At 36.3% G+C, this 24,496-nt stretch overlaps 1 protein-coding gene across 7 annotated transcripts in view; it reads left to right on the top strand.

Moving 5' to 3' along the window:
* Positions 1–24,496, top strand: part of SUPT3H (SPT3 homolog, SAGA and STAGA complex component) — a 347,771-nt gene that overhangs the window by 224,560 nt on the left and 98,715 nt on the right. For all 7 annotated transcript variants that reach the window (XM_043449964.1, XM_043449968.1, XM_043449969.1 and 4 more), the window contains 2 exons: positions 16,237–16,323; positions 20,269–20,359. In XM_043449964.1, coding sequence (XP_043305899.1) covers positions 16,237–16,323; positions 20,269–20,359 — 178 coding nt within the window. The remainder of the gene's footprint in view (positions 1–16,236; positions 16,324–20,268; positions 20,360–24,496) is intronic.

The following is a 24,496-nucleotide window of genomic DNA, read 5'->3' as shown; positions in this document are numbered from 1 at the left end:
TTTTTAAGTGAAATGCCAATTTGCATGCTTTATAAGAACTCTTCATCTGGTTAGAGGGTGGTGCCTCTGTTTTCGTACTGGAAGAAATCACATTTGAGAACCTAAGCTAATACTTTCAGTGGACAGCATAGGGTAATCTGGCCTACAACCCAGCAGCAGGCCTGGATTTATTACTGATGCCATCACCTAGTAACTGGGAGACTTTAATCAAGTTATTTTCCAACTCTGAAATTACTTGTAAAATGTTGAAGTATTTATTATACCATGTTGAAATAATTCTAGAATAATGCTCATTCATTCATTCAATAATACACATTCATTCATTCAGCAAAAATATTTTGAAGGTATATTCTAATATTAGATGGTAGAGATACATAAGAGGATAAGGTGGATAATGCCATTTCTTAAAGTCCTTTTTAACACAAAATGTTGAATATGGGGTAATTCTTTAATAAAAATAGTTACATGTATATAACTTAGTACTAGTAGTTTCTTAAGCATTAAAGGCTAGTTTTCCCTAATAATACCTTACATAGAGTGCGTTCCCTATTCTAGGCAGATAGTAAGCAGTCTTAAACCATATCCTAGGTGCTTACCACCATAAGGGTGACTTAGACTAAATGAATTTTTAAGTAAATTTGACTTTTTAAAAGTCTTTTAATAGTGAAAGGACAATGTTTTCTCTTTGCATTTTGTGTTCTCTGAAATTTCCATTTCATAAACAACTTTCTGATTTGAAAAGTTGGCCATTTTTAATTTATTAATTTTAAAGTATTATAAAGAAGTGCATCTGAGTTAAACTTTGAACTTACAGACTTGTAAATTAATGAAGTATTGCAAATCTAAGAAAACCTTATCTGTTTTTGAGGACATATATCTTTGTGGATTAAGGAAGTAGATATCCAGAAACCTGAGTTTAGCTTTACATAAGGATATCACTTTTCCTTAAAATTGTTTTTAATATCAACATTTGCTAGTACTTTGCATAAATGTTTACTTTGGGTATACAAGGGGTTAGTTAAAAGGAAAATTACTGAAGATGGTATGCACATTGGTTTATAGTTTTATAATGTTTTACATTATGTGGTAGAATCATTGTATCTTTAAAAGTTCTATTGTTTAGTCATTGATATACTCCACATATTACTTCATCCCCATCAGTAGTACTTCATATTTTGCCAGTTTTATCCTTGAATAAACTTATTGATGAAATACCAGGGGGTTCTGTTGAGTCTTCCTCCAAAACACCCATCTGCTGCTTCCTCCCAGTGCCAGCTGTCACCCCCCACCCTCCCTCAGAGGACTGCCTGGAGCCAGGGCCTCCCGGCTCCACCTCTGCCCCCCGCCATCCCTTCTCCTCACAGCAGCAAGAGTTCTTCAGATGCAGGCAGACCTGGTAGCTGTTCTGTTTAGGACAATCTCATTTGAGTCAGTTATCCAGGTGCAATTATCCATAATGCCCTCATGGTCACAAAAGGTCCCAATTTGGATAAATCAGTGTGGTCAACCAGCATAAAGTTCTTGAGTGGTGTCTGTTACACTTAGAATAAATTCACACATCTTATAACGGCCAGCATGAGTTGACTGCTGCCCTTTCATGTCCTCATTTGTTCATTTTTATTCTTCTTTAACTCACTGTCATCATGCCTCAGTTTCTCATTCAAGCCAAGTTCTTTGCTGTCGAAGGATCTTTGCACATGTTCTTCCATCTGCCTGTATGCTACTCTTTACCACTCTCTCACCAGTGAGTGCTCTGTGAATGACTAGATTCCTATCATCCTTGAGGTCTCAGTTCACAGCTTGAATGTCTAAAATGTTTGAGAGGCATTCCTTGACACCCCTATGTAAAATAGGTGTCTCCCGTGTCAACAATCCAGTTTTTCCTTATATGATTCATTATGACTATAAATCTTTAACTTATAAATCTTATAGATTTATTCATTCCTGGTCATAATGGAAGTTCCTTGAAGACAGAGACCATAGCTATTTTTTTCAATATGGCAACCTAGTTCCTAGCACAGAGTATAATGTATAGGAGGCACTCAATAAATATTTGTTGAGAGAATGAATGAGTGAAGACAGATTGAAGGCCAGAGCTTGCTTTAGTCTTGCTTCTGTAAGACATGACATGAAATAGCTACCTGTTCTCTGTTGAGATTTCTTGGCTAAAATTGACTCGGCTAAAATTTCTTGGCTAAAATTAACTCACTTTTGAAATGGAAGAAATAAATTACACATCAAGAGATTGACATCCAACTTTTTGACCACACATTCAAAGGAAGGGAAAATCTCTCAAGAGAGGTGGGCTAATTAATTTCAGTGTAACAAATCCAAAGCTGTTGGCTCATTGTGGGTTTGTATTCTGGATTCCTTCTCACTGTCAATATATTTAATTAATATGCATCTTAAAGTTGTGATTCTCTATAATTCAGCAGAATTATTGATTGTATCAGGAGAATATAGGAGAAATACAACATTTAGTGTGTTGCTCAAGAGTATCTGTTTGAAAAAGGTTTTTGTGTTAGGTACTTATAGTCTGTGTAAGAGTAAAAGTGTTAGAAGATAGGATTTTACAGGTACACACTTTGCAAGTAAAGATCAAAACCTCCAAATGCTATTTTAATAAAACAGTTTGTAAGATCACATCAAAACTTGTGAATAGCTAATATAACTAATCATGTGTTTTTCCAACTCTTCTGTATCTGCATTTCCATATATGAAGCACATATGTAAACTCTTAAGTTTTTGTTAGGTTTTGAGTGCTACTTTTATTTTGTTTTACTTTATAGAATAGCATTGTTTTTCTAACACAGTATCATTTTTATATTTTCTCCATAATACTTTAGACCAGGGGCCAGCAAACTCTGACACATGGATGAAATTGGCCCTTTGCCTGTTTTTGTAAATGGTATTTCCATGGAACACAGACATGCTCATTCATAGAACATGTAGCTAGATGTGTGCTAAGTTGGGTAAAGTTGGGTAGATGCAACAGAGTGGCCTTCAAAGCTGAAAATATTTACTATTTGACACTTTACACAAAGAGCTTGTTGACCTCTGCTGCAGATCATATGAAGGCAGTGATGCTGTCTGATCTTGCATCTCTGCTTATATGCCTGGTGCCCTGCTGAAGTCTGACCAAGTCCAAAATCCTACTGCATGTTAAAAAAAACTGAATGCCTTTATTCTTATTTCTATAGCCATTGTAATAAATTTGGTATGTCTTGTAAATTTTACTCAAGCACAACAAAGATAAATCCTACTTGTCTAATAAAATTTTCCTAGCTGTGCATGTCAGAGTGTTTTTTTTTTTTTTTTTAAAGTAAACTGATAGAAACATTTCAGAGCAAAACCTAAGTTCTTTAATGCTACAGGATACTTATAGATCAATCCTAGCCAACAGTTTTTTAAATTTCTTCCTTCGATTTTTGCATGGCTGTTTTATTGTTGATTTTTGTTGAAAGCCTTTCCACACCTTAGGAAAGTAGATGTGAAATATTTAGGCAATGCCTATCCATATATTAAAACACTTTTCTTCCCAGAGGAAGTATAGTAATTTATTCTTTTAGGAGTGTTGTGACTTAAATGCATCTTTTTCTTCCTGTTTCTTGATCCAATGTAATTAAATAATAGATTTTATTTCATAACTTTTCAGAAGGAATAAAAGGGAAATTATGTTCAGCAGACTTGTTTATTTTTTTCTGTGCCCTTCAAAAGTTTAAATGGGATCCTTTCTCTGTGCTAGAGGAAAGTAAAATAGCCCTTTCAAATCAATGTTCTTGGAAAATGAATGTTAATTAAAATACACTTTAAAGAACAGAAACATAATTTTTTGTGGAAATATCTAATGGTTAAATCTAAGTTAAATGCTACACTGAAAATAATGCTAAGATTTTTAATAACACTTAAAAATGTTAAAAATAACATTTAAAAAATTACAGTGAGGTGTAATTTAGTTGTCAACTTAATCCTTATCAAGTAAGTTTCAGCTTTTATAACAAGAGAAATAGATATTTAAAACTTTTAAAGATCATGCCTCCTCTTCAAATTATATTTTTATCTTATATGCTACATTCACTTATTTAAGTTATATATGTATATTATAACTTATATAATATACTTATGTATACTTAGGTTATATATGTATAAATATATAGAAACTTTAACATATACAAGGTTTGTGCCTATTGTAGCTGTTTTTAAAATAAAAAATGGGTCTATATTATACATTGCTGCATCTTGTTTCTCTTGCTAAAAGTTACTTCATAGCAATTCCTCTCTCCTCCAGTTATCCAGTTTAACTTGCTAATCTTTTTCATTCCAACCCCCTGGCTGATAAACGCATATTCAAGTAAATATCAATGATCCCATATGGGTCATCCCCAGAGATGCTGCAAGCACGCATATGTTAGCTGAGACTCAGCCAGGTAAGTTCTGAAACTTGAACTTTTCTCCGAGTCGTGATTTAGAGACTAGGAGGCAATTTGATTTGCCTTTAGGCTGGAAATTAATCATGGCTAATATCTGACAGAACTGGTTGTGATATTTTCTTTAGATTTCTTTCTTATATTTTACATAATCTGTAGCAATGTCTTGAGACTCTTTCCAGATGAGTAACCTCAGTGTAGTGTGTGGCTTCCTTGTGCAGCATTCGCCAAGGTGTTAGCTGGACGTGCTTTTCAGCACAGGGTACGAGTTATGGTACTTATCACCCAGCTCTTTGATTTTCAACATTAACTTGTTTAACTTATTTTAAATCAAAATTGTGTAACATCTGCTGTTATTTGTTATGCATCTTTACTGAAAAAATAAGCCTGATCTGTAAATCCATGAGTTTAGGAACCATGGTTTGATGTTTTTTCTTGTTTGCTTGCTTGCTTTACTTCTAATTAGCCTAATATCCACTTCCAGGACCAGTGGTTGGCATATACTAGGTGCTTAATGGCTTCCCTGACAGCTCAGTTGGTAAAGAATCCACCTGCAATGCAGGAGACCCCGATTCAGTTCCTGGGTCAAGAAGTACACTGGAGAAGGGATAGACTACCCACTCCAGTGTTCTTGGGCTTCCCCTGTGGCTCAACTGGTAAAGAATCTGCCTGCAATGTGGGAGACCTGGGTTCGATCCCTGGGTTGGGAAGATCCCTTGGAGGAGGGAAAGGCTACCCACTCCAGTATTCGGGCCTGGAGAATTCCATGGACTGAATAGTCCATGGGGTTGCAAAGAGTCAGACACAACTGAATGAGTTTCACTTTCAGGTGCTCAGTAAATACATCTTGAACAAACCAGGGCCTACTATTCAATTAACTCATAGGTTTTTAACCTCCATGCGTGTTTCATTTTAACCTCATTCTGTGTGACTACAGTTTGAAGAGTTGCCCTTCCGTGACTTGTCTTTTAGTAATATTATGGCCCTGTGAATCCACAGAAGGAAATAAAAGACTAGTATTTGGGGGCCTGGTAATTGTTTTAGGCATTATCCTTTTTATGTTTACTTTGTCTTCCTTACTCGTTCCTTTTAACATCCCTACAAGAGAACTGGTATTCTTCCTGGGTTTGCTTGTTTTGGTTAGCGCCCCAGTGGCGGTGAGTTAGTGGCCACATTCACTTGGAGCTCACCTAGGATCAGCGGCCTTCAGCCTTCTAGTCCCTGCTCCACGCACCAGCCATGCACCTTTTCTTTCACGTGACTTTTGCCAAATTGCTTCACTGCTCTTTCAGTTGTTTCTAATGTGTTTTAATAGAGAGTTTACCTTTTAATGGAACGTTTCCTTCCATTTCTGGAAGGAAAGCCTTTTTTTTGTGAAGAGATCTTTACAAGGTAGGATGATAAGGAGTAAGCCGGCTGAAGTCCTACAAGGTCCCTAGGAAGCACAGTGGGAAGGGAGTGGTTAGGTCTTTGCTTGAGTTAGAGGGGACCTCCGAGGTGGGGCACCTACCTTGCATTTTTGAAGGACAAGAGGATTCTGTCTTCTCTATGCTATCTGCTTTCTCAGGATGTGACGGTGTGAGTATTGTTGAAGTTTGCACCATTTTATGTCTGATATGAATGAGTCCTTTGAGACTATCTTGGTTTGGGTTTTTACCACAAATCTGAAACATTTTCTCTGCCTGTTGAATTAACAGTGAAAGTTTTTCTTTTCCTGTATAGACTGCTATTCCACCTTATTCATCCCCATGCTGTATCTTAACGCTGGTAGAGTGCTTAATTGGTCTCTAAGCATGTGCCTGTGTGCTAAAGTTGTTTCAGTTGTGTCCGACTCTTTGTGACTCTATGGACTGACCATAGTCCACCAGGCTTCTCTGTCCATGGGATTCTCCATTGCAGAATACCGGAGTGGGCTGCCATGCGCTCCTCCAGGGGATCTTCCCAAGTCACCACCTGGGAAGCCCTCTCTAAGCATGTGCTCCACATCTTTTCACCTAATCTTCACAGTGGTCTGGGAGTGTAACAAGATCTGTAGTGTATCACCTTCTCGAGCCCTTTTTAGTAACTTTTTAAATTCTTGAGTGGAATACAGGACTGACATCTGAGCCTAGGAAATTTGACTTTTCATTTAGTTTGCATATCCTACAGCTAATTTGATAAATACTATATACAGCCTTGATTGGTTTTCCTATGCAAGCAATGTTTGGATACAAAATTTGAATAAGGGCTACTTTCTCTGACAGACCAAGGGGGAAGCATATACAAATTACCTCTGCTCATCACATGATAAAAGCATTGCACACTGGAAATGGATAGAGAGGAGTCTCTTCTACACATTAGTAATTGCATTGCTTTAATCCCATTTTGCAACTGGCTTTGGCTTTCAAATGTATCTGTATTTCACTGTATTTTCAAATGTATTGAGTAGGATGCTGGAATAATTATATCACCTGCTGATTTGTGTACCATGGCAAACATTATGATAAAAGAAGTCATTAATGCTAAATAATAGTCCAGCCTCCTGCTTCCTGCCAGACTCAGTTAATTGGATGGGTTGTCCTTTCCACTGGTATAACTAAGAGGATTTTTCTTTGAAAACCGACTCCCATGTGCCTCTCACCAAGTTGTACTATTTCTCCTTGTGATTCTTCTTTTTTATTTCTTCTCTCATTGATGCAAGTGCTTAATTATGAAGCCAAAGGTACAGTATGCCTAGGGTTAAATATTAAAATGAGAAAGGAAAAGCCAGAGGCTCTTTGGAGCTCATTTGTTGTTCACATCTGTTCAGTTCCCACTTGAAGAACTTGAGAATCAGAATGATCAGCTATTCCGTTCAAAACTATAGCTTCAGAAGCTATGCACACTGACACATACAGTGTATTTCATGGTGAGTTGATTCAAGAGAATTTATTAGAGAAACTATTAGTTCTCTATCAAAAGAAGTCCATATAGTTTTCTGCTTGAATTCTAGGTAAAATTACTTTCTTAAACCTTGTAAAGAAGTGGTTCTAGTGATATATACCCATATATATATGAGAGTGTAAATACATACAAATATAAATCTATGTGTATATGCATGTGTATATATAAATTATATGTATATAAGTACATGTGTAGATTACTTATATACATATAATTTATCCACACAAATATTTACATCCTAAATTTGTTTATGGTAAAATAAGTCATAAGTGCTAAGTTATAGTCCAGTGGTAGCCTGAAAGTTACAAATTTTCTTATGATGACACCGAAATTTAATTTTCCCTTCTAAATAAGTGGAGATAGCCGTTACTCAGGACTTACTATATAGTGCACATTATTATCTCCCTTAAACGTCAAACCATAGGCATTTTAAAATTTCTTATGAGAGGAAAAAACTAAAGGTGGCTTTGGAAACTTCTTTAAAGTAATGATTTTCTGAAGCTTCTTAATTAAACTACCTGTGGAGTCAGTGTGAATAGTGCCTTGTGTGGAGATAACTGCTGAGTTAGTGAGACTTTAGAATGGAGGCAGTAATCGGAATTACAGTAATCTTCAGGATACCCCGTACTAACAGAGAAAACCAAACTCTAACTGAATTTCTTAGCAGACCTTTGCCCTCCTTGTGCATTGCTCAAGTTCTAAGACCCAGTGTGAAAAGCTGCAGTTCTGAAATTCTCAAGCTGGCACTTTGTCCATATATTTTCTGAACAAAAAGACAAAATGATAAAATTGCTTTTGTGAAAACAATGGTGATAGCAATAGAGATAAAATTAGAAATCAGTTTTTCTCATTCCTCATGATTATTCTTTAGCATTATTCTTTCCATTTGGTAGTTTTTCCAGTCATTACATTGGTCTGTGTGTGGTCTGGTATAATTCAGTGCTTTTAATACCCTGATCTAAACATGAAGATTTAGGGCAAGACCTATGTTTATTCCTAAACATTCTAGGGTGAAATGAAACCAAGTCATCATGTGAAAAATTAGGTAGTGTTCTGCAGAAAAGTAATTAACTAAATCTTATATCTGTTATTATTTTGTCCTTTGGAGAAATAAGTATGACTATAGTTCTTTCGGTAGATGCCTTTTTCAGAAGTGTGGACAGAGGGAATATAAACGGAGGCACCAAGATGGCAGGAAATAAGCAGAGGGAAAAGTAAGACATTATGAAATGTAGACCAGGAAAGTATACATTTTATAGGCTGCCAAAAAGTTTCATGCTTCTGGAATTTTAAGAAATGCAAAGGAACCATACATATTTGTACCAGTACCATTTTTTAGTTATCAAGTAACCGAAAGATAGCTGTATATAATACTGAACAGGTTCAAGATCTGCTGCCATATTTGCACAATTTTAATCATATTTTAGTTTAAGTAGAGGGTATTTTAGTTTTAATAGTTAAATAATAAATAGTTGTTTTAAATAAAATTAACTATAGTTAGTTAATAGTATAATATTTAACTATAATCTAGTATAGTATTTAAAGTATAGTATAGTATAATTTTTCATCATATATTTAAAGTATAGTCTAGTTTGTTAATTTCAACTTTAAAAACTTTTCAAAATATCTTTTTGACTTCAAAATTTGATGTGTTTAAACTTGAAATTTACTTACTTACAAATAACTTACATGCGAAATAGTTTAAAAGAAAACTTTCAAATGGTTGTTGTTCTACCACTTTCACGTTTAAATAAGAATAAACAAAGAATTCGTTTCTTGTCAGGATTGCTGTTCTTATTGGACATTTTTTTAGCTTTCCAAGCTTATATTGATTGTCATTGGTCGTTCTTTGAAATCCATATATAAATAAAAATTGAATTCTTTGAAACATGAGATACTGATAACTATAGCCTTATCATATTTTTTAAACACTTGATTGTGTTTGACTCACTCATCTAACAAGAAGAGTTAAAATGAAATTCTAAAAAATTTGGCACATCTTTTAATCAATTTATGCACTTGTTTATGTTTCAAATGTCTAAAACAGTGGAAGACTAGTTACCAAAGCAGAATAAGATCATATGACAGGAACAGATTAAGTCAAATATCTTACATTTATAATAGTCTAAATGTTGACTGCATTTAGTTACAAATTCATTTCCTTTCTAACACTTGCTGAGTTCTCAGTCCTTAAGCTGTGTCTCCATGAAGCAACTAACTTGAATGTTTTGATCCAAACCTTTTTTGGCAGCCATTTATTTGCCAGCAATGAAAATGTTTTCAAAGGCAAATAAATGTTTTTGTGGGTAGATTTTCTATGCAATGTAAGACTACTTAGTGATCATACCTTCCTGTGTTCTGAATAAGAAATTAATCTTGGAGAGAAAGATGAATGGCTTGATGTTGAGCATTTATTATTTAGTACCAGTTTTATGTACCTGGACATCTCTCTTAGGTTTGTTGTGAGGGTTAAATGAGATGATATATAGAAGTCAGGAAGCATGGGATAGTACATTTAGTAAATCTCAGCGTATAAAGGGAACATCAGCTTCCATTTAAACATGGGTGAGACATTGCTTGTCTCCAAACCTTCTCAAAACCCCACTGAATGCCAGCAAAATAATTTTTAAAAGCATACATCTATCAAGATCAAGAAATTGGAATATTAAATAGCAGATGAGATATGTCAAGTAATTATGGACTCTTAAAAGTGGATAGAAATACTAAGAGTTTAACAGATTTGAAGAAGATGAAACCTTGGAACATGGGGGGAGAAATCAGGATTCGGGAAACCTCTGAAAACACAAGACATCATCGGTAGAAAGTCATGGAGCAGTTTTATTCCCATGCCCTGTCACAGCCACACAGGCAGTCAACTGCCCTTTTCCCATTCTGACAAAACAGTGTAGGTTCACCTCCAGAGAGACTGAATAGAAAGAACTCAGAGACCCCACACACAAAGACCACCAGCATTTAATTAATAGATATTCTGGAGAGAATCCAGAAAACAAGGAAATTTTCAGAGTAATCTAAGAAAATTTCCCAGACTTGGAGGACAAGAATATATGAGTTAAAATATCCCTGTGTCCAGGAAAATATGTGAAGAAAGAGCCTCATCAAGGCATATAGCATGAAATTGTAAATTCTGGTACAAAGAGAAAAATAGTAAAAGTTTCTCAGGAAGGGGGCTGGTGGGGGAATCACAGAAGAGTTTCAGAATCAAACAAACAAACTGAATTTCTCAGCAGTAACATTTTAAGTTTGAAGATGATGGGACAATGTCTTTAAATTTCTGAGGAAAAATTATTTTAAATCTCAAATCCTATACCTGGGTAGATGATAAATTGAATCTCAGGGTGGCATAAATGAATTTTTGGACATAAAGAATCTTTAAAACTTTTTTTTTCCACACATCTTTTCTTAGGAAGCTATGAGAGGTATTTTTTCAGCTGTATCCCACCACTGGAGGAAGACTGTAAATACTACAAATTGAATTCATTTTAGTTAGCTGCCTGTTTAAAAAAGTTGTCAGTATTCTTTAGAGAAACGTAACAGAATCCAGAGTCCTTTCAATGTATCATTACAAAAAAAAAGTTATCATTATTCTTTTGAGGAACATTACAGAATCCAGAGTCCTTACAATGTATCATTTACAATATCTCAGATAAAATCACAGAGTATCCTTAAAATACAAAGTAACAGGGAAACATGATCCATAGCCAAGAGTAAAGACAACATGGTGACTGACTATGAGATGACCCAGATGTTGAAATAGCAGACAGGGATTTTATAAAGCAACTATTATGAATATGCTTAAAAACAAAAAAGAGAAACTTCCAGAGAATGTGCTCTACCAAAGAAAAGTAAATTAAGTAAGAACAAAAGAGATCAAGAGAACAAAAATCCAGAATGTAACTGTTGAAGAGAATCTGGCAGAATCCAGATGAGCCTCTGAGGAAAAACAAAAACAATGAAATTGTATCCCGTAAATAATCAAGAATTTCTTACAACTTGAGTATAGTATTATACTAGGATTCTCCAGAAAAAAAACAGAACCAGTAGGTTACATGTATATATGTGTGTATGTGTGTGCGTACATAGATTTATTATAAGGAATTGGCTGACATGACTGTGGAGGCTAAGAATCCCAAGTTCCATTGTTGGCAAGCCAGAGACCCAGGAGAGGCAGACTGCAGTTCAAGTCCAAAAGCCTGAGAAACAGGAGATATTTTAATCCAAGTCAAAAGGCTAGAAAAGATCTAAGTCCCAGTTTAAGGCAGTTAAGTAGAAGGAGATCCCTCTTCAACTGATTGGTTGAGGTTCACTAACATTAGCAGGGGCTGGTGGAGGGGAGTGGCAATCTGCTTTCCTCAGCCTAGGAATTCAGATATTAATCTCATCCAGAAATATCCTCACAGTCACAGTCAGAATATTTGAACAATTGTCTGGACACACTGTAGCCCAGTCAGGTTGACGCATAAAATGAACTGTCACAAGTGCACAAAAACATAAAGACAGAACAGAACTTAGTGGAGAATAAATGTAGAAAAATATGACAGAAAAACAAATTTAATAAGAAGAAGTATAGGGAATATCTATGAGTTGATCTTTATAAACCACACTGAAGTCAGATAACAGTGGATTATCATAGATCCTGGAACAAGAGTTGTGGGTATTATATTTGAGGAAGATCATGTTAACACTTAAGTCTAAGATACATCACTGTTTGGAGACATTGAAGTTTAGAAAGCAGTAAGCAAAAACTCCAGGGTTTTCCTGGTGGCTCAACGGTAAAGAATTTGCCTGCAATGCAGGAGACAAGGGACAGGAAGATCCCCCGGAGAAGGAAATGGCAATGCACTTGTCTTCTTGCTTGGGAAATCCTATGGACAGAGGAGCCTGTAAGGCTACATTCCATGGTGTCGCAAAGAGTTGAACATGACTTGATAACTAAACAACAAAGCAAAAACCTCAGAGACCTAGATTCAGATGAATACTGTGGAAGTAGACAGGAAATTCAAGACCCCAAGCCAGTTAAAACAATAAAATCAATGGAAGTTGGTGAAAATAAAATAGAGAAAGAATTTTCCAGTGTTAGCATCATTGATGGCAATGAGAAATTGAGAAGAGATTTATTTGTGGGATCAAAGATGAGGCATTTAAGATGTCATGTAAAGTTTAAAGTTTATGCTCAGCCTGTAAATAACAGTTAAGTTTATATTATTTTTAGTTTACGCTAAAGAACAGAAATAATATTTATCAGGGAAAAAATCAATGCTTTAAATGAGTTGCTATTGCAGAATAATATCTTTTAGCAACATATTTTACTGAGTTAGAAATAAATCTCTATAAGGTTCCTGTCACCATCCCTTTATCTATATAGTTAAAGTTTATTCTGTATACTCATTCAACTAGTTATTGGTCTTAAAATATTCCTCTGCTCTGTCAGTTCTTGTATATTTTATAATGCAATTAAATGTATGCTGCTGCTGCTGCTGTTAAGTCACTTCAGTCGTGTCCGACTCTGTGCGACCCCATAGATGGAAGCCCACTAGGCTCCCCCGTCCCTGGGATTCTCCAGGCAAGAACACTGGAGTGGGTTGCCATTTCCTTCTCCAGTGCATGCAAGTGAAAAGTGAAAGGGAAATCGCTCAGTGGTGTCTGACTCTTAGCGACCCCATGGACTGCAGCCCACCAGGCTCCTCTGTCCACGGGATTTTCCAGGCAAGAGTACTGGAGTGGGGTGCCATTGCCTTCTTCGCAAATGTATGCTACTTTCATTGTAATAAAAAATGATAAAATGGACTATCGTGTCATTTTCAATACTGCCAGAAATATTTGACTTGCCACAGTGAATGATGAAGTACAACTTCCATTTATTTTCAAGGAAAAAAATTAAGGGATTCTTACCATACTGAATCAGCATTGTTTTTTGGACACTGAAGGTATTAGAAATATTTTGTGATTTGGTTTCCTGTTTCTAGTATTGTTTTCATACTAAATGCACTTGATCCCTGATTTCAGTGTCCGGCGGAACTGAACCAGCCTCCTGCCGACTTGCTTTTTAAGCTTGTGTTGCTGAGGAGGAGCTTTACTCTTTCTCGTAAAATTTCTTGAAGTTAGCCAGTGGGCAGTACACACTTTAGTGCAAACACTGTCATTAGTTAACAAGCTTGCTCTCCTTAGTCAGTAGAGAAAAGGAGGTAAGACTGTGGCCAAGGTTATTTTGGAGCATGGGACAGGTCGGGGTCAGATGGGCTTGTTGCAGTAACACAGTGATAACTTTCAGCCGGAGGACTCACTTCATGAGGTTCAAGGCTTCTTGTAGAGTACCAGCTGTGCAGGTGCTAGTGAGGGTACTAGTTCAGGTGACCAGCAGAGCCAGTGCTAGTGAGGGTACTAGGTTAGGTGACCAGCAGAGCCAGTGCTAGTGAGGGTACTAGGTTAGGTGACCAGCAGAGCCAGTGCTAGTGAGGGTACTAGTTCAGGTGACCAGCAGAGCCAGTGCTAGTGAGGGTACTAGTTCAGGTGACCAGCAGAGCCAGTGCTAGTGAGGGTACTAGTTCAGGTGACCAGCAGAGCCAGTGCTAGTGAGGATACTAGGTTAGGTGACCAGCAGAGCCAGTGCTAGTGAAGATACTAGGTTAGGTGACCAGCAGTGCCTGTGCTAGTGAGGGTACTAGTTCAGGTGACCAGCAGAGCCAGTGCTAGTGAGGGTACTAGTTCAGGTGACCAGCAGTGCCTGTGCTAGTGAGGGTGCTAGTTCAGGTGACCAGCAGAGCCAGTGCTAGTGAGGATACTAGGTTAGGTGACCAGCAGTGCCTGTGCTAGTGAGGGTACTAGGTTAGGTGACCAGCAGAGCCAGTGCTAGTGAGGATACTAGGTTAGGTGACCAGCAGAGCCAGTGCTAGTGAAGATACTAGGTTAGGTGACCAGCAGTGCCTGTGCTGGTGAGGGTACAGGTTAGGTGAGGGAAATAAGCAAATAAGGTAGACAAAAACTAAAGATAAAAGTTTGCCTGCTAATTATGACAACATAACCAAGACATAAATTCCAGATCCCATGATGGTTGTGTACTGGTTTTAAAAGGGTGTTTAAAATAGCTGACTCTTCTAAGTCTTTGTTTTCCATTTTCTTTATTTTCCCTAGTGTGAGTGCCTTTGTAAACTAACATTTTGGAGAGTGTTATAAATACAGATTATTTATATGTAGGGTAGATAAACAGTTGATTTATTGGGAAGACTGCTTAGGGATGTGTACTTATCCTGATCTTTCCTTAACGTGAGAAAAAATTGCTTATATCTGTGTAGTATTTTCAAGTTTTCAAATCAATACCATCCTTCGTCTGAGAAAATAAAACTGTTACCTGATAGTGTGGCCTTCCAGTTCTCTGTATGTGTCCAGACAAATGGATACTGAGTCTATATTCTGCTCCACATTGATTGTGTATGTTTTATGCTGTGACAGAAATGTTTTTGTTTGAAAAAAAAACACATGCACATGTATTTCGCTGACATTCTTCCAATTTTTAGAAAAATATGTTCACATTTTTCCTACTGAAAACTTAGTTTCTTTCTGGGCAGATATATCATCTTTTTAAAAACCTTTCCCCCAAGATTTCTTTTTAAATGGTTCACAGTTAAATTTAAATTTCTATATTTAGGTAGAATTATGTTTATATACCAACCACCAGTGTCCAGGAAATTCAGCGGTAAGGCTGACACATAGGGAGTTTATAGTCTGTTTCATAGTCTGTGTATTTAGACGAGGTTTGAAGCTTACTTAGCAAAATTGCTTGAACATCCAGAATTTCTTTAGTACAAACGCACTATTTGATTTCTTTGTAATTGTTAAGATAACAATGTGTCACTTTTTAAAGATTAGTTCTTAGGAATATGTGTTAGATTTATTCCTTTCAAAGAAAGATGCATTCAGGAACAGCTTTTGTATGTAAATATTTTTATAATATTGGATAGAGTTGGTTTGCTGCAATCACCATTGATCAAATTTGGAAGAAGTTACAGGCACATTTTTGTACTGTTTTCTCCAGCATCTTTATTTTTTTCAGCTGGATGTATTTTATATTCCTTCTAACTAATCAAAATAAGAAACTGGTTTTGCCTGTGCCAAAAAAATAGACTATCATTTTTCACATTCTTTTATTTTCCAGGTCATTTTCAAGTAAGATTGTGTTTCTGGGACTTCTGAATTCCAGAAAACTCTCAACTTTGTAGATAGAAGGGCCCAGATGAACATTTCAGGGGGAATCTAACTTTTCATGCAGTATGTTTTGTGTTGTGCATTCCAGATACAGTTAACTTTTTGTGTGTATGTGATTAGTGTGGAAAGAAATTAATGCAGTCCAGTATTATGATTTATGGACTGAATCCTTTGCCCACTGAAGACTTGCCAAAACTAAAACTATTTTTTTTTCCTTTGGATATTAGAAACAGCTACTGTTTTTGTTGATCTTTTAAAGTTCTGAATGGGCCTATTTCAAATCATACCAGCATGGGAGCTCAGATTAATAATATAGTTATTCAACTAGTGATACTGAGTAAAACCATTGCTCACATGGATATGAGGATAAAATTTCATAAAATTATTTTCAGGTGCATTAATGCATTTCTGGAAGCTGCACTTGATTTTTCTTTTGCATGAAAGAAATCAAGGATTTCTGTTTATTGTATCAGTTACAGGTGGGCGTATAAGTTAATTGCATTTTTTTATATCTTTAAACATAAGACATTTTGCTTTTTAAAGCAGTAATGTGATTGCTGGGTGATCCCCAAAGATTTTTAACTCTTAGTATATTTATCTCTCTTGAGCCATCATGACTGTAGTATATTTAATTTAGATGATTGAGAAAAATTTCCTTTGTTGTTAGTTACAGCAAGCTGCTGAAGTTTCTCAGCTTCGGGGAGCAAGAGTAATTTCTGCTGAAGATCTTCTGTTTTTGATGCGCAAGGATAAGGTAATGTAAAATAATTTCACTGTATTGAAATGCCATACTTTGTGTTTAATTACACTTATATAAGGAAGCTACCCTTGTTATATGACTTTCATATTGGAATCATAAGTGTTGAACTCATGTTTGGGTCCTCACAGTTTGCACAACAAAATGGTTTACTACAACAGAATTGATTTTTTTTTTTAATTTTTACACGGACAATGGCACTTATGTAAAACTGCTGACAATTAATTCTCACTTATCCTTACATATCTATTTAGACATTTTCTTTTTTTTTTTTTTTTTTAACATTTTATTTTTATTTATTTGGCTGCATAGAATCTTAGTTGTGGCATGTGGGATCTACTTCCCTGACCAGGGATCGAACCCAGCCCCCCTATATCAGGAGTGCAGAGTCTTAGCCACTGGACCACCAGGGAACTCCCTATTTAGACATTTTCATTGCTACATAAAATTCACTAGATCTTGACTGGGTGCTTTGTTCTGGTAACTGGGATATAACTAAATGGCATATTTATTTTCCTAATTTTATACAGGATTGTAGACATTCATAGAGTAGTTTTTCACTTGAAATACAAAGTTTTTTCTGTGACACTGGTTAATAGGAAAAGGCAAATCTATCAAGATGAATATTGCAATAGCATAAAATATATACTCTATTACTTAGGTTTTTTTATTTGCTAGAGATCTATCTTTGAACTCTAATATTAAGCTATTTAAGCATATAATTTTGTCATAACTATCTTCCATGAGTAGCTAGTTGAAAACATTTTGTGACTTTCTGCATGTCTTTAGTACAGTTTTCATCTAAAAGGTTGTTACCTGTGGAAGAACAAGCTGAGTAACCACAGCATGTTATGGTAGTTGCTGACCCAGATGAGCACCCACTGCTTAGCTCCTCATGGTCCATCTTTCATTTCTCCATTGTTTTCCCCTGGTCTTTTAATTATACTCACCCATTTTTCTTCCACCATTTTTGTATGTTTGTGGCTCAGGTTTTTATCAGAAGGCATCCCATCTGATCTTCAGGATATCCTGTGAACATACCTTTCTGATACCCATTACTTTGTATTCATAAAAACCTTTCCTTCTGATTGACTGAAGGTTGACTAAACTTGGATGAAGGATTTTCTCTTTTTTATGCAGTGGAATATACAAACTGTACCTCCACCAGTCTACCATGAAATTTTATGAATTTTTAGTTCATTGACTCTTATGTGGTGAGGACTATAAAGAGAAAAGAAATGTCTTTACTATCAAGAAACTATAATCTGGTTTAAGAAATCTGTATCATTGAGTTGAAGAAGCATTTTGAGACTCACAGTATTGTAAGATTGTGTGATTAGATGGAGAGTCTGTAGAATGTGGTGGAGTGGAGGTTTTCTGCCTAGGTTGAAATTCATGCAATTGTATTAGAATGGAACTAACCAGGGTGCAGGCTTAGTAATCAAGGCAAACCATGATGAGTATAATGGCTCTGGAAGTGAATAGGAAGGAAGGTTTTAGCGAGATAGTGAAGAGTAAGGCTATTCAGGAGCTAGTGACCTCACTAGGAAGATGAAGCAGAAGTAGGTGCCATGCAGCAAGTGGTGCTGAGAGGAAGGAGCCTGAACGTGCCCTTGGAGAAGCAGGGACCGTGAGCCAAGTTCTTTATGAAGACAGCTAGGTGACAGTGCAGTTAGCATCAGTCCTTTGCAGAATTCCTCCGGTCGGTTTTTCTTTTTCATCAACAGAGGTAAACAGGCCAGCACAAAAAGTAGTCCACGTCGACACTTTTTCCTGCCTCTTGGAGGAGTCAATGTTTTAAATCCTATGGACCCTTCAGGAACATACACCGATTGTCAAAGCCCTTCTACTGGCCAGAAGGACTCTTAATCAGAATCTTTTAAGCAACCAGGAACATAGCTGTAATATGATAGTTGCCAGTGTTCTCATCTTTCTCCTCAAAATAATAATTTTATTTATATGCTGACATGTTCCAAACAGAATTTAAAGTAGTTTACACAACTGTAATATAAGACAAAATCAAATCTAAAGTACTGAATGGAATCAGAGCAAAGAGAAAGGAGGGATAGCAAAGACCTGGATCCAGGTATATGTTTTTTCTCTTAATAATTCCGGTTTATATTCAAGTAGAAGTTGTTGACTGCCCACTGTATTTTACATACTGCACTAGACAGCTTCGCTCATTTTCTGATTTACTTCTCACAGTATTCCTCTAAGGTAAGTACTTTACTTACCTTGTAAACAAGGAGACCTGAGGTTCAAAGGTTATGCGTTCCTTCTGGCCCTGCTAGGCTCTAATTGTGAAACTATCTTGAACCTCAGTTTCCCTATATATAAAAAAAGAAACATGTAAATCCATGGCTGATTCATATCAATGTATGACAAAACCCACTGGAAAAAAAAAAAAAAATGATTGTTTGTCTGTATCTCAGGGCTATCAAAAATATCAAATAAAATGCATGTAAAAGAGCTTTGTAAAATATGTTTCAGCTGTCATTAGGAATCTTAAACCTGAAGACCAGAAACCAGTAATCATCTACTCTTAAGTGTAAGCATACAACTGGCAACCAGTTCTGTGTTCCTGCCTGGAAAATCCCATGGATAGAGGAGCCTGGCAGGCTACAGTCCATGGGGTCGCAAATAGTCAGACACAACTGAACATGCACACACATCAGTTACCCAGAGGAATCGGGTGGAGAGGGAGATGGGAGGGGGGATCGGGATGGGGAATAAGTGTAAATCTATGGCTGATTCATATCAATGTATGACAAAACCCACTGAAATGTTGTGAAGTAATTAGCCTCCAACTAATAAAAAAAATTAAAAAAAAAAAATAATAAAGTTAAGCAGTATTGTAGTCTTCTAATAAACCTAAAAAAGCCTCAACTATCATTCATTAGCTTTGAGTTTCATAAAAAATATGTTTCTCAGATTACAGGATGTTTTCCAGAAATATAAAATATAAACCAACTCTTCTAAATAAAACATTCTCAGGGAATTAAAAAAAATAAAAAAGGAAAGTGCTTGACTTCTTAAAACAGTTGTTGCAAACTTTTATATAGGTGTTTATAAATCATTTCAAAAAATGAAATTTGGTCTTGAAGGTATACAGAATTCCGCAAAGACAGTATTGTCAGTTTAGTGTGGAGAGTGTGATATTTATCGCAATCTTAGAAGGAATTAACAACAACAACAACAACAAAAAAACAGAAAAAACAAAATTAATTGTGATTCTGCAGTATCTGAATACTTTCAAATCAAATGTGCTTTTAAAAATGCTTGTGTTGTAGTTTTTGTATTTAATTTGATGACTAAATTTTGTATTCATAGTATTATGCTAAGAATTGCTGTATTTTCCCAGTGGTCCTGGGGTAAAAGTTTATTATATTTAGTTATCGCTGTTCTTATTGCTGTTGCTTATTCACTAAGTTGTGTCTGACTCTTTGCAACCCCATTGACTGCAGCACACCATGCTCCCCTGACCTTTTCTTTACAGCATCGGATTTTGCTTTCGCCCCCAGACACATCCACAGCAGAGCATCATTTCCACTTTGACCCAGCTGCTTCATTCTTTCTGGAACTATTAGTAATTGCCCTTTGCTCTTCCCCAGTAGCATATTGGATACCTTCCGACCTGGGAGGCTCATCTCCCAGTGTCGTATCTTTTTACCTTTTCATACTGTTCGTGGGGTTCTCTTGGCAAGAATACTGGAATGGGTTGCTCTTCCCTCCTCCAGTGGACCACGTTTTGTCAGAACTCTCCACTATGACCTCTATATCTTGTACGGCTCTACATGGCATGGCTTCATTGAGTTACACAAGCCCCTTCACCATGACAAGGCTGTGATTCATAAAGGGGATTTAGTTATCATAGTAGTTTTTAATCATTAAAATGAATGTATGTGTAAGGTTTCTTATTTACTTATTTCATATTTTTAATAGAAAAAACTTAGAAGACTGCTAAAATACATGTTTTTCCGAGACTACAAATCAAAGATTGTCAAAGGCATTGACGAGGATGATCTTCTGGAAGGTAACTTAAAGCACTAAACTAAAACTTATGTGACACCTGTATGCCAATGACACATTTATGTAGCGTCAACGTAGATAACTCCTATCAGAGTTCAATATTTGTCCTTCTGTTAAATATGTAGTTTAGCAACTGTCCAAATATTTATATAGTTGGTACTTAAATCTTGTGATTTTCCAAGTGTGTGACTTCAGAGTAATCTGTTATTTTAATTCTTATTTTAATAAAATAACCTGCTTTACATCAGAATATCATGAAACTGAGAAAATTGTGCCAATTTAAAACATAATTGATTTTAGCAAACATAATGTTTCTGTTGTGAATGTAGGGAGCCTGAACTATTATATCTTTGAAATTGACACGTATGGTTTTTTGTTAATTTATTATAGAAAGTATCTGATATATTTTATAATGTAAAGTCACATCATTTTACTGTATTATTTCTGTGCTATTTGAAATCTAACAAAAAATCTGACACAAAGTGGGAATTTTTCCTAAGCTGATTTTCCAACTTAAATCCCTGTTTTAGGATATTTAGAAAAAATATCTATGTTGCAAAAATCAAATACTGATAAGCTGAAAACACATAATTACTAAATAATACTTACTAATCAAAATAAATGTTTGTGTTTTTAGAAATAACATATCTACTTTGTATTGAATATAGTCACTGTATAGTGATATCCTTTGCTAGTGACAAAGTAGCTAAACAAACTCTACTGTATTAGGGACAATTCCAGAAAAATTGCTCAGAACCAACTAAAGAGTTAACTGACTTTGAAAGAGAACCAGTTACTTTCATTAATCCTCAACAGATCCGCAAGAGTAATAGCTGTGTCAAAAAAAAATACTGATCAAACATTTAATCAGTATTGTCTATTTCATATTCCTACAGTTCTCATACAGTTTAACTCCTGCAAAATAGTTCTCCAAATAAATTTAAATGCTTTCATTTATGGAGAGCATAAAAAACGCAGACTTGGAGCAAACAGACCTAAATTCCTATTAATCCCAGTTCTCTGCTTTCTTTCTAAAAGCATCATTGAGGGTCACTTTTCTCATTTGAAAGCCAGAAATTATATTACTGGCCATTACAGTTCAACATGACGTATGAAAAGCACCTGATACACTCCTGCCACTGAATCAGTGATGGCTGTTAATATGATGCGTTAAACACCAGGAAGCTCAGACTAGTATTCCATTTTACTCACACTGTCATATGTCAGTTTGATGCCCTCTCCTCCTTTATTTACTTCAAACTTCTCCACTTTATCATTTAAATTATCTAATTTTGTGTGCCTTATATAAACTTCTAAAATACAGTTGACCCCTGAGCAACATGGAGGTTAGGGGTGCCAGCTGTCTGTACAGTTAAATTTGCCAAAAACTTTACAATTGGCCCTCACATACATACACTATTCTGTGTCCCCATATTCTCCAACCACGTAGAGTCATGTAGTATGCATTTAGTGAAAAAAAAAATCCATGTTTAAGTGGATACACATGTTTCAAACTAGTGTTCTTCAAGGGTGCAGTGTAGTTGATACAATTTATAAAATAAAATACTCAGGTAAAATACATTTACTACTGAAGTGGGTCTTCCAGAATGGCCGTGTGAGGACTGTGGTAGACTCTTTGCACAGAGAAACACATTTAACTCATGAGCATTAAGAAAAATAATAGTTTAAAATCTCTAGAAACTGTTCTTGAGGGCAGACAGCAAATGGAGAAACATATTCAGAAAGTCTACTAAGTCTCATTAAGAACAGTGAGAATCTGTTGCATTTGAGCCACAATGTAACTCTCATCATGTCTCTCCTCCCTTCCTTCCCTGGTGCCCCAGCTCAAAATGATAGAAGCTTTACTCTGGGTAAATGTGTCCAAGAACACTGGGCATCTGCTTCCCTACCCCCTAATCTAGGGTGACAGTGTCACCCCAGGAAGGGCAGGAGGTCAGCATCTCTCATCTTCTTCAACTCTGTGTTACAGAACTTCTGTGCTAGGCAAGCACAGCAAAAGGACCGTGACTGTCACTCCTCCTCTAGTAATGGAGCTCTCAGGCTGCCCTATCTTGACTTGCTCACGGGGAGTAAAGCTTCACACAAGAAGAGACAAGCCTTGAAGACAGGAGTCTGCCATCTCTAACGAGGTTCCCCCTCTTAGATCCAGGCCAGGCTTTCTTGGAGTACTGATTGCCCTTCCCACCTCCAGCTCTAGTACAGAAGTGCAAAGATTCAGCCAGTAAGAGAGAGCCTTAATAGCAGAGAGCTCTACCGCTCTTCCTGCAGGGACTGACTCTTTGGAAAAGAGCATTTGGAAGTTCCTGCCTAAGAGTGTTTTAAAACAATGGAGATCTTCTGGTAGTGAGCCATTAAGAGGAAGCTGGTCACTCTAATACTAATAACAACACAGAAAACAGTGCACCAGGTTCAAGTTTAACAAAAGAAAGCAGTAGCTAAGAAGAGCAGTAGCTAAGAAGACCCCCTCCTGGGGTCAGAGCGAAACTTACAGGCTGGTCAACCTTCACTGCAGAGTGACCCAAATTATTGAGATCAGTCCGTGGAGCAGTTTGTGCCCAACAGTATTATTGAAACAGCAGAACTCTCAGCCAGCAGCTAGTGGAAGCTGACAGCTGTGTGTGATACAAATAGTCAGACCAGCCAGAAACTTAATGCAGAGAAAAGTGACAGGAAAAGAGAACGTGGCTAAAAACCACAGTCACTCCTGGTGGTGGAGTAGGCTCTTCGCATGCTCAAGGCTGTGCATGTGTTGTCTGAAGAGCAGCATCGAAGGCTGCACACTGAGAGGGAAAGAGACTTATTTGAACTAGTCCAGCCAAGTCACTGAACAAACAAAACAAAACAAACAAGCGAATGATGACAGCAAGCCACAGGAAGAAAAGGGAATTATTATCTAGAGCTGCTCTAGTGTATTTCCTAAAATACCCATTTTCATCAATAACAACAACAAAATACTAGACATGCAAAGAAACAGATATATATGATCCATAAAAAGGACAAGAATAAGCAGATAAGACAAAATGCCTTTGAGGAGGTCCAGATGTTGGACTTCACAGATGAAAACTTTAAATATCTATTATAAATGCATTCAATATTTTGGAGTATAAAAAACTCCAATACTTTGGCCACCTGATGTGAAGAACTGACTTATTAGAAAAGACTCTGATGCTAGGAAAGACTGAAGGCAAGAGGGGAAGGGGAAATCAAAGGATGAGATAGTTGGTTGGCATCACCAACTCAGTGGACATGAGTTTGAGTAAGCTCCAGGAGTTGGTGATGAACAGGGGAGCCTGGCATGCTGCAGTCCATGGGGTCACAAAGAGTCAGACATGACTGAGCGACTGAACTGAACTGATAAATACGTTAAAAAAATGTAAGGAAACCATATGTAAATATACAAAAGAAAGGTATGGTTACAGTGTCTCGCAAAACAGAGAATACCAGTTAAGAAATAGAAATTATATTAATAGAAACAAGTAGAAATTAAATCCACATGCATACACATACACACACACACCCCCACACCCACCCACCCCCACACACACCCACCCGCACACGCCCACCCACACACACACCCCAGAGAGTATCTATAAAGGTAATTATGTAGGTAAATATAAAAGAAAATATAACTGTGTTAGCAATTGTATTAATATATATAATTGTACTGTTGAGTCTATAGCATACAGATATGTAGTATATTTGATAGTAGCAACATAAATGAGGTGGGTGATAACGAAGTTGTGTTGGAGCAGGGAATGACAGTTTTCTGCTCACTCTAAGATGTTCGGGTTGCCTTAAATTTGTATATGAGTATGTAATTTGTCACATTAAAAAATAATCCAGTTCTTGCTCACTAATTCACACTGATACTTTTGTGTATTAAACTGTACTAATTGCATATTGCATTTTACATTCCTTCCTGACTTTTTGCAATAACTTTCTCAGAGTTTTGTTTTGCTTTTAAGTAAGTATGATAGTTTTATCTCTTATGAGAAAGAGTAAAATCTCATCCCATAGATTTTACATGTATTGTCATAGTAATGTACCTAGTATTTTCTTCTTTTAATTTCAAGTTGCAATCCTAATGCCTTTTATTTATGTCTTTGTTTTTATTTATTTT

Source organism: Cervus canadensis, chromosome 28 (assembly GCF_019320065.1).
Source record: "Cervus canadensis isolate Bull #8, Minnesota chromosome 28, ASM1932006v1, whole genome shotgun sequence".
NCBI lineage: Eukaryota > Metazoa > Chordata > Mammalia > Artiodactyla > Cervidae > Cervus > Cervus canadensis.
Note: the sequence above shows the minus strand (reverse complement) of the source record. Positions and strands in the feature narration are given on the sequence as shown.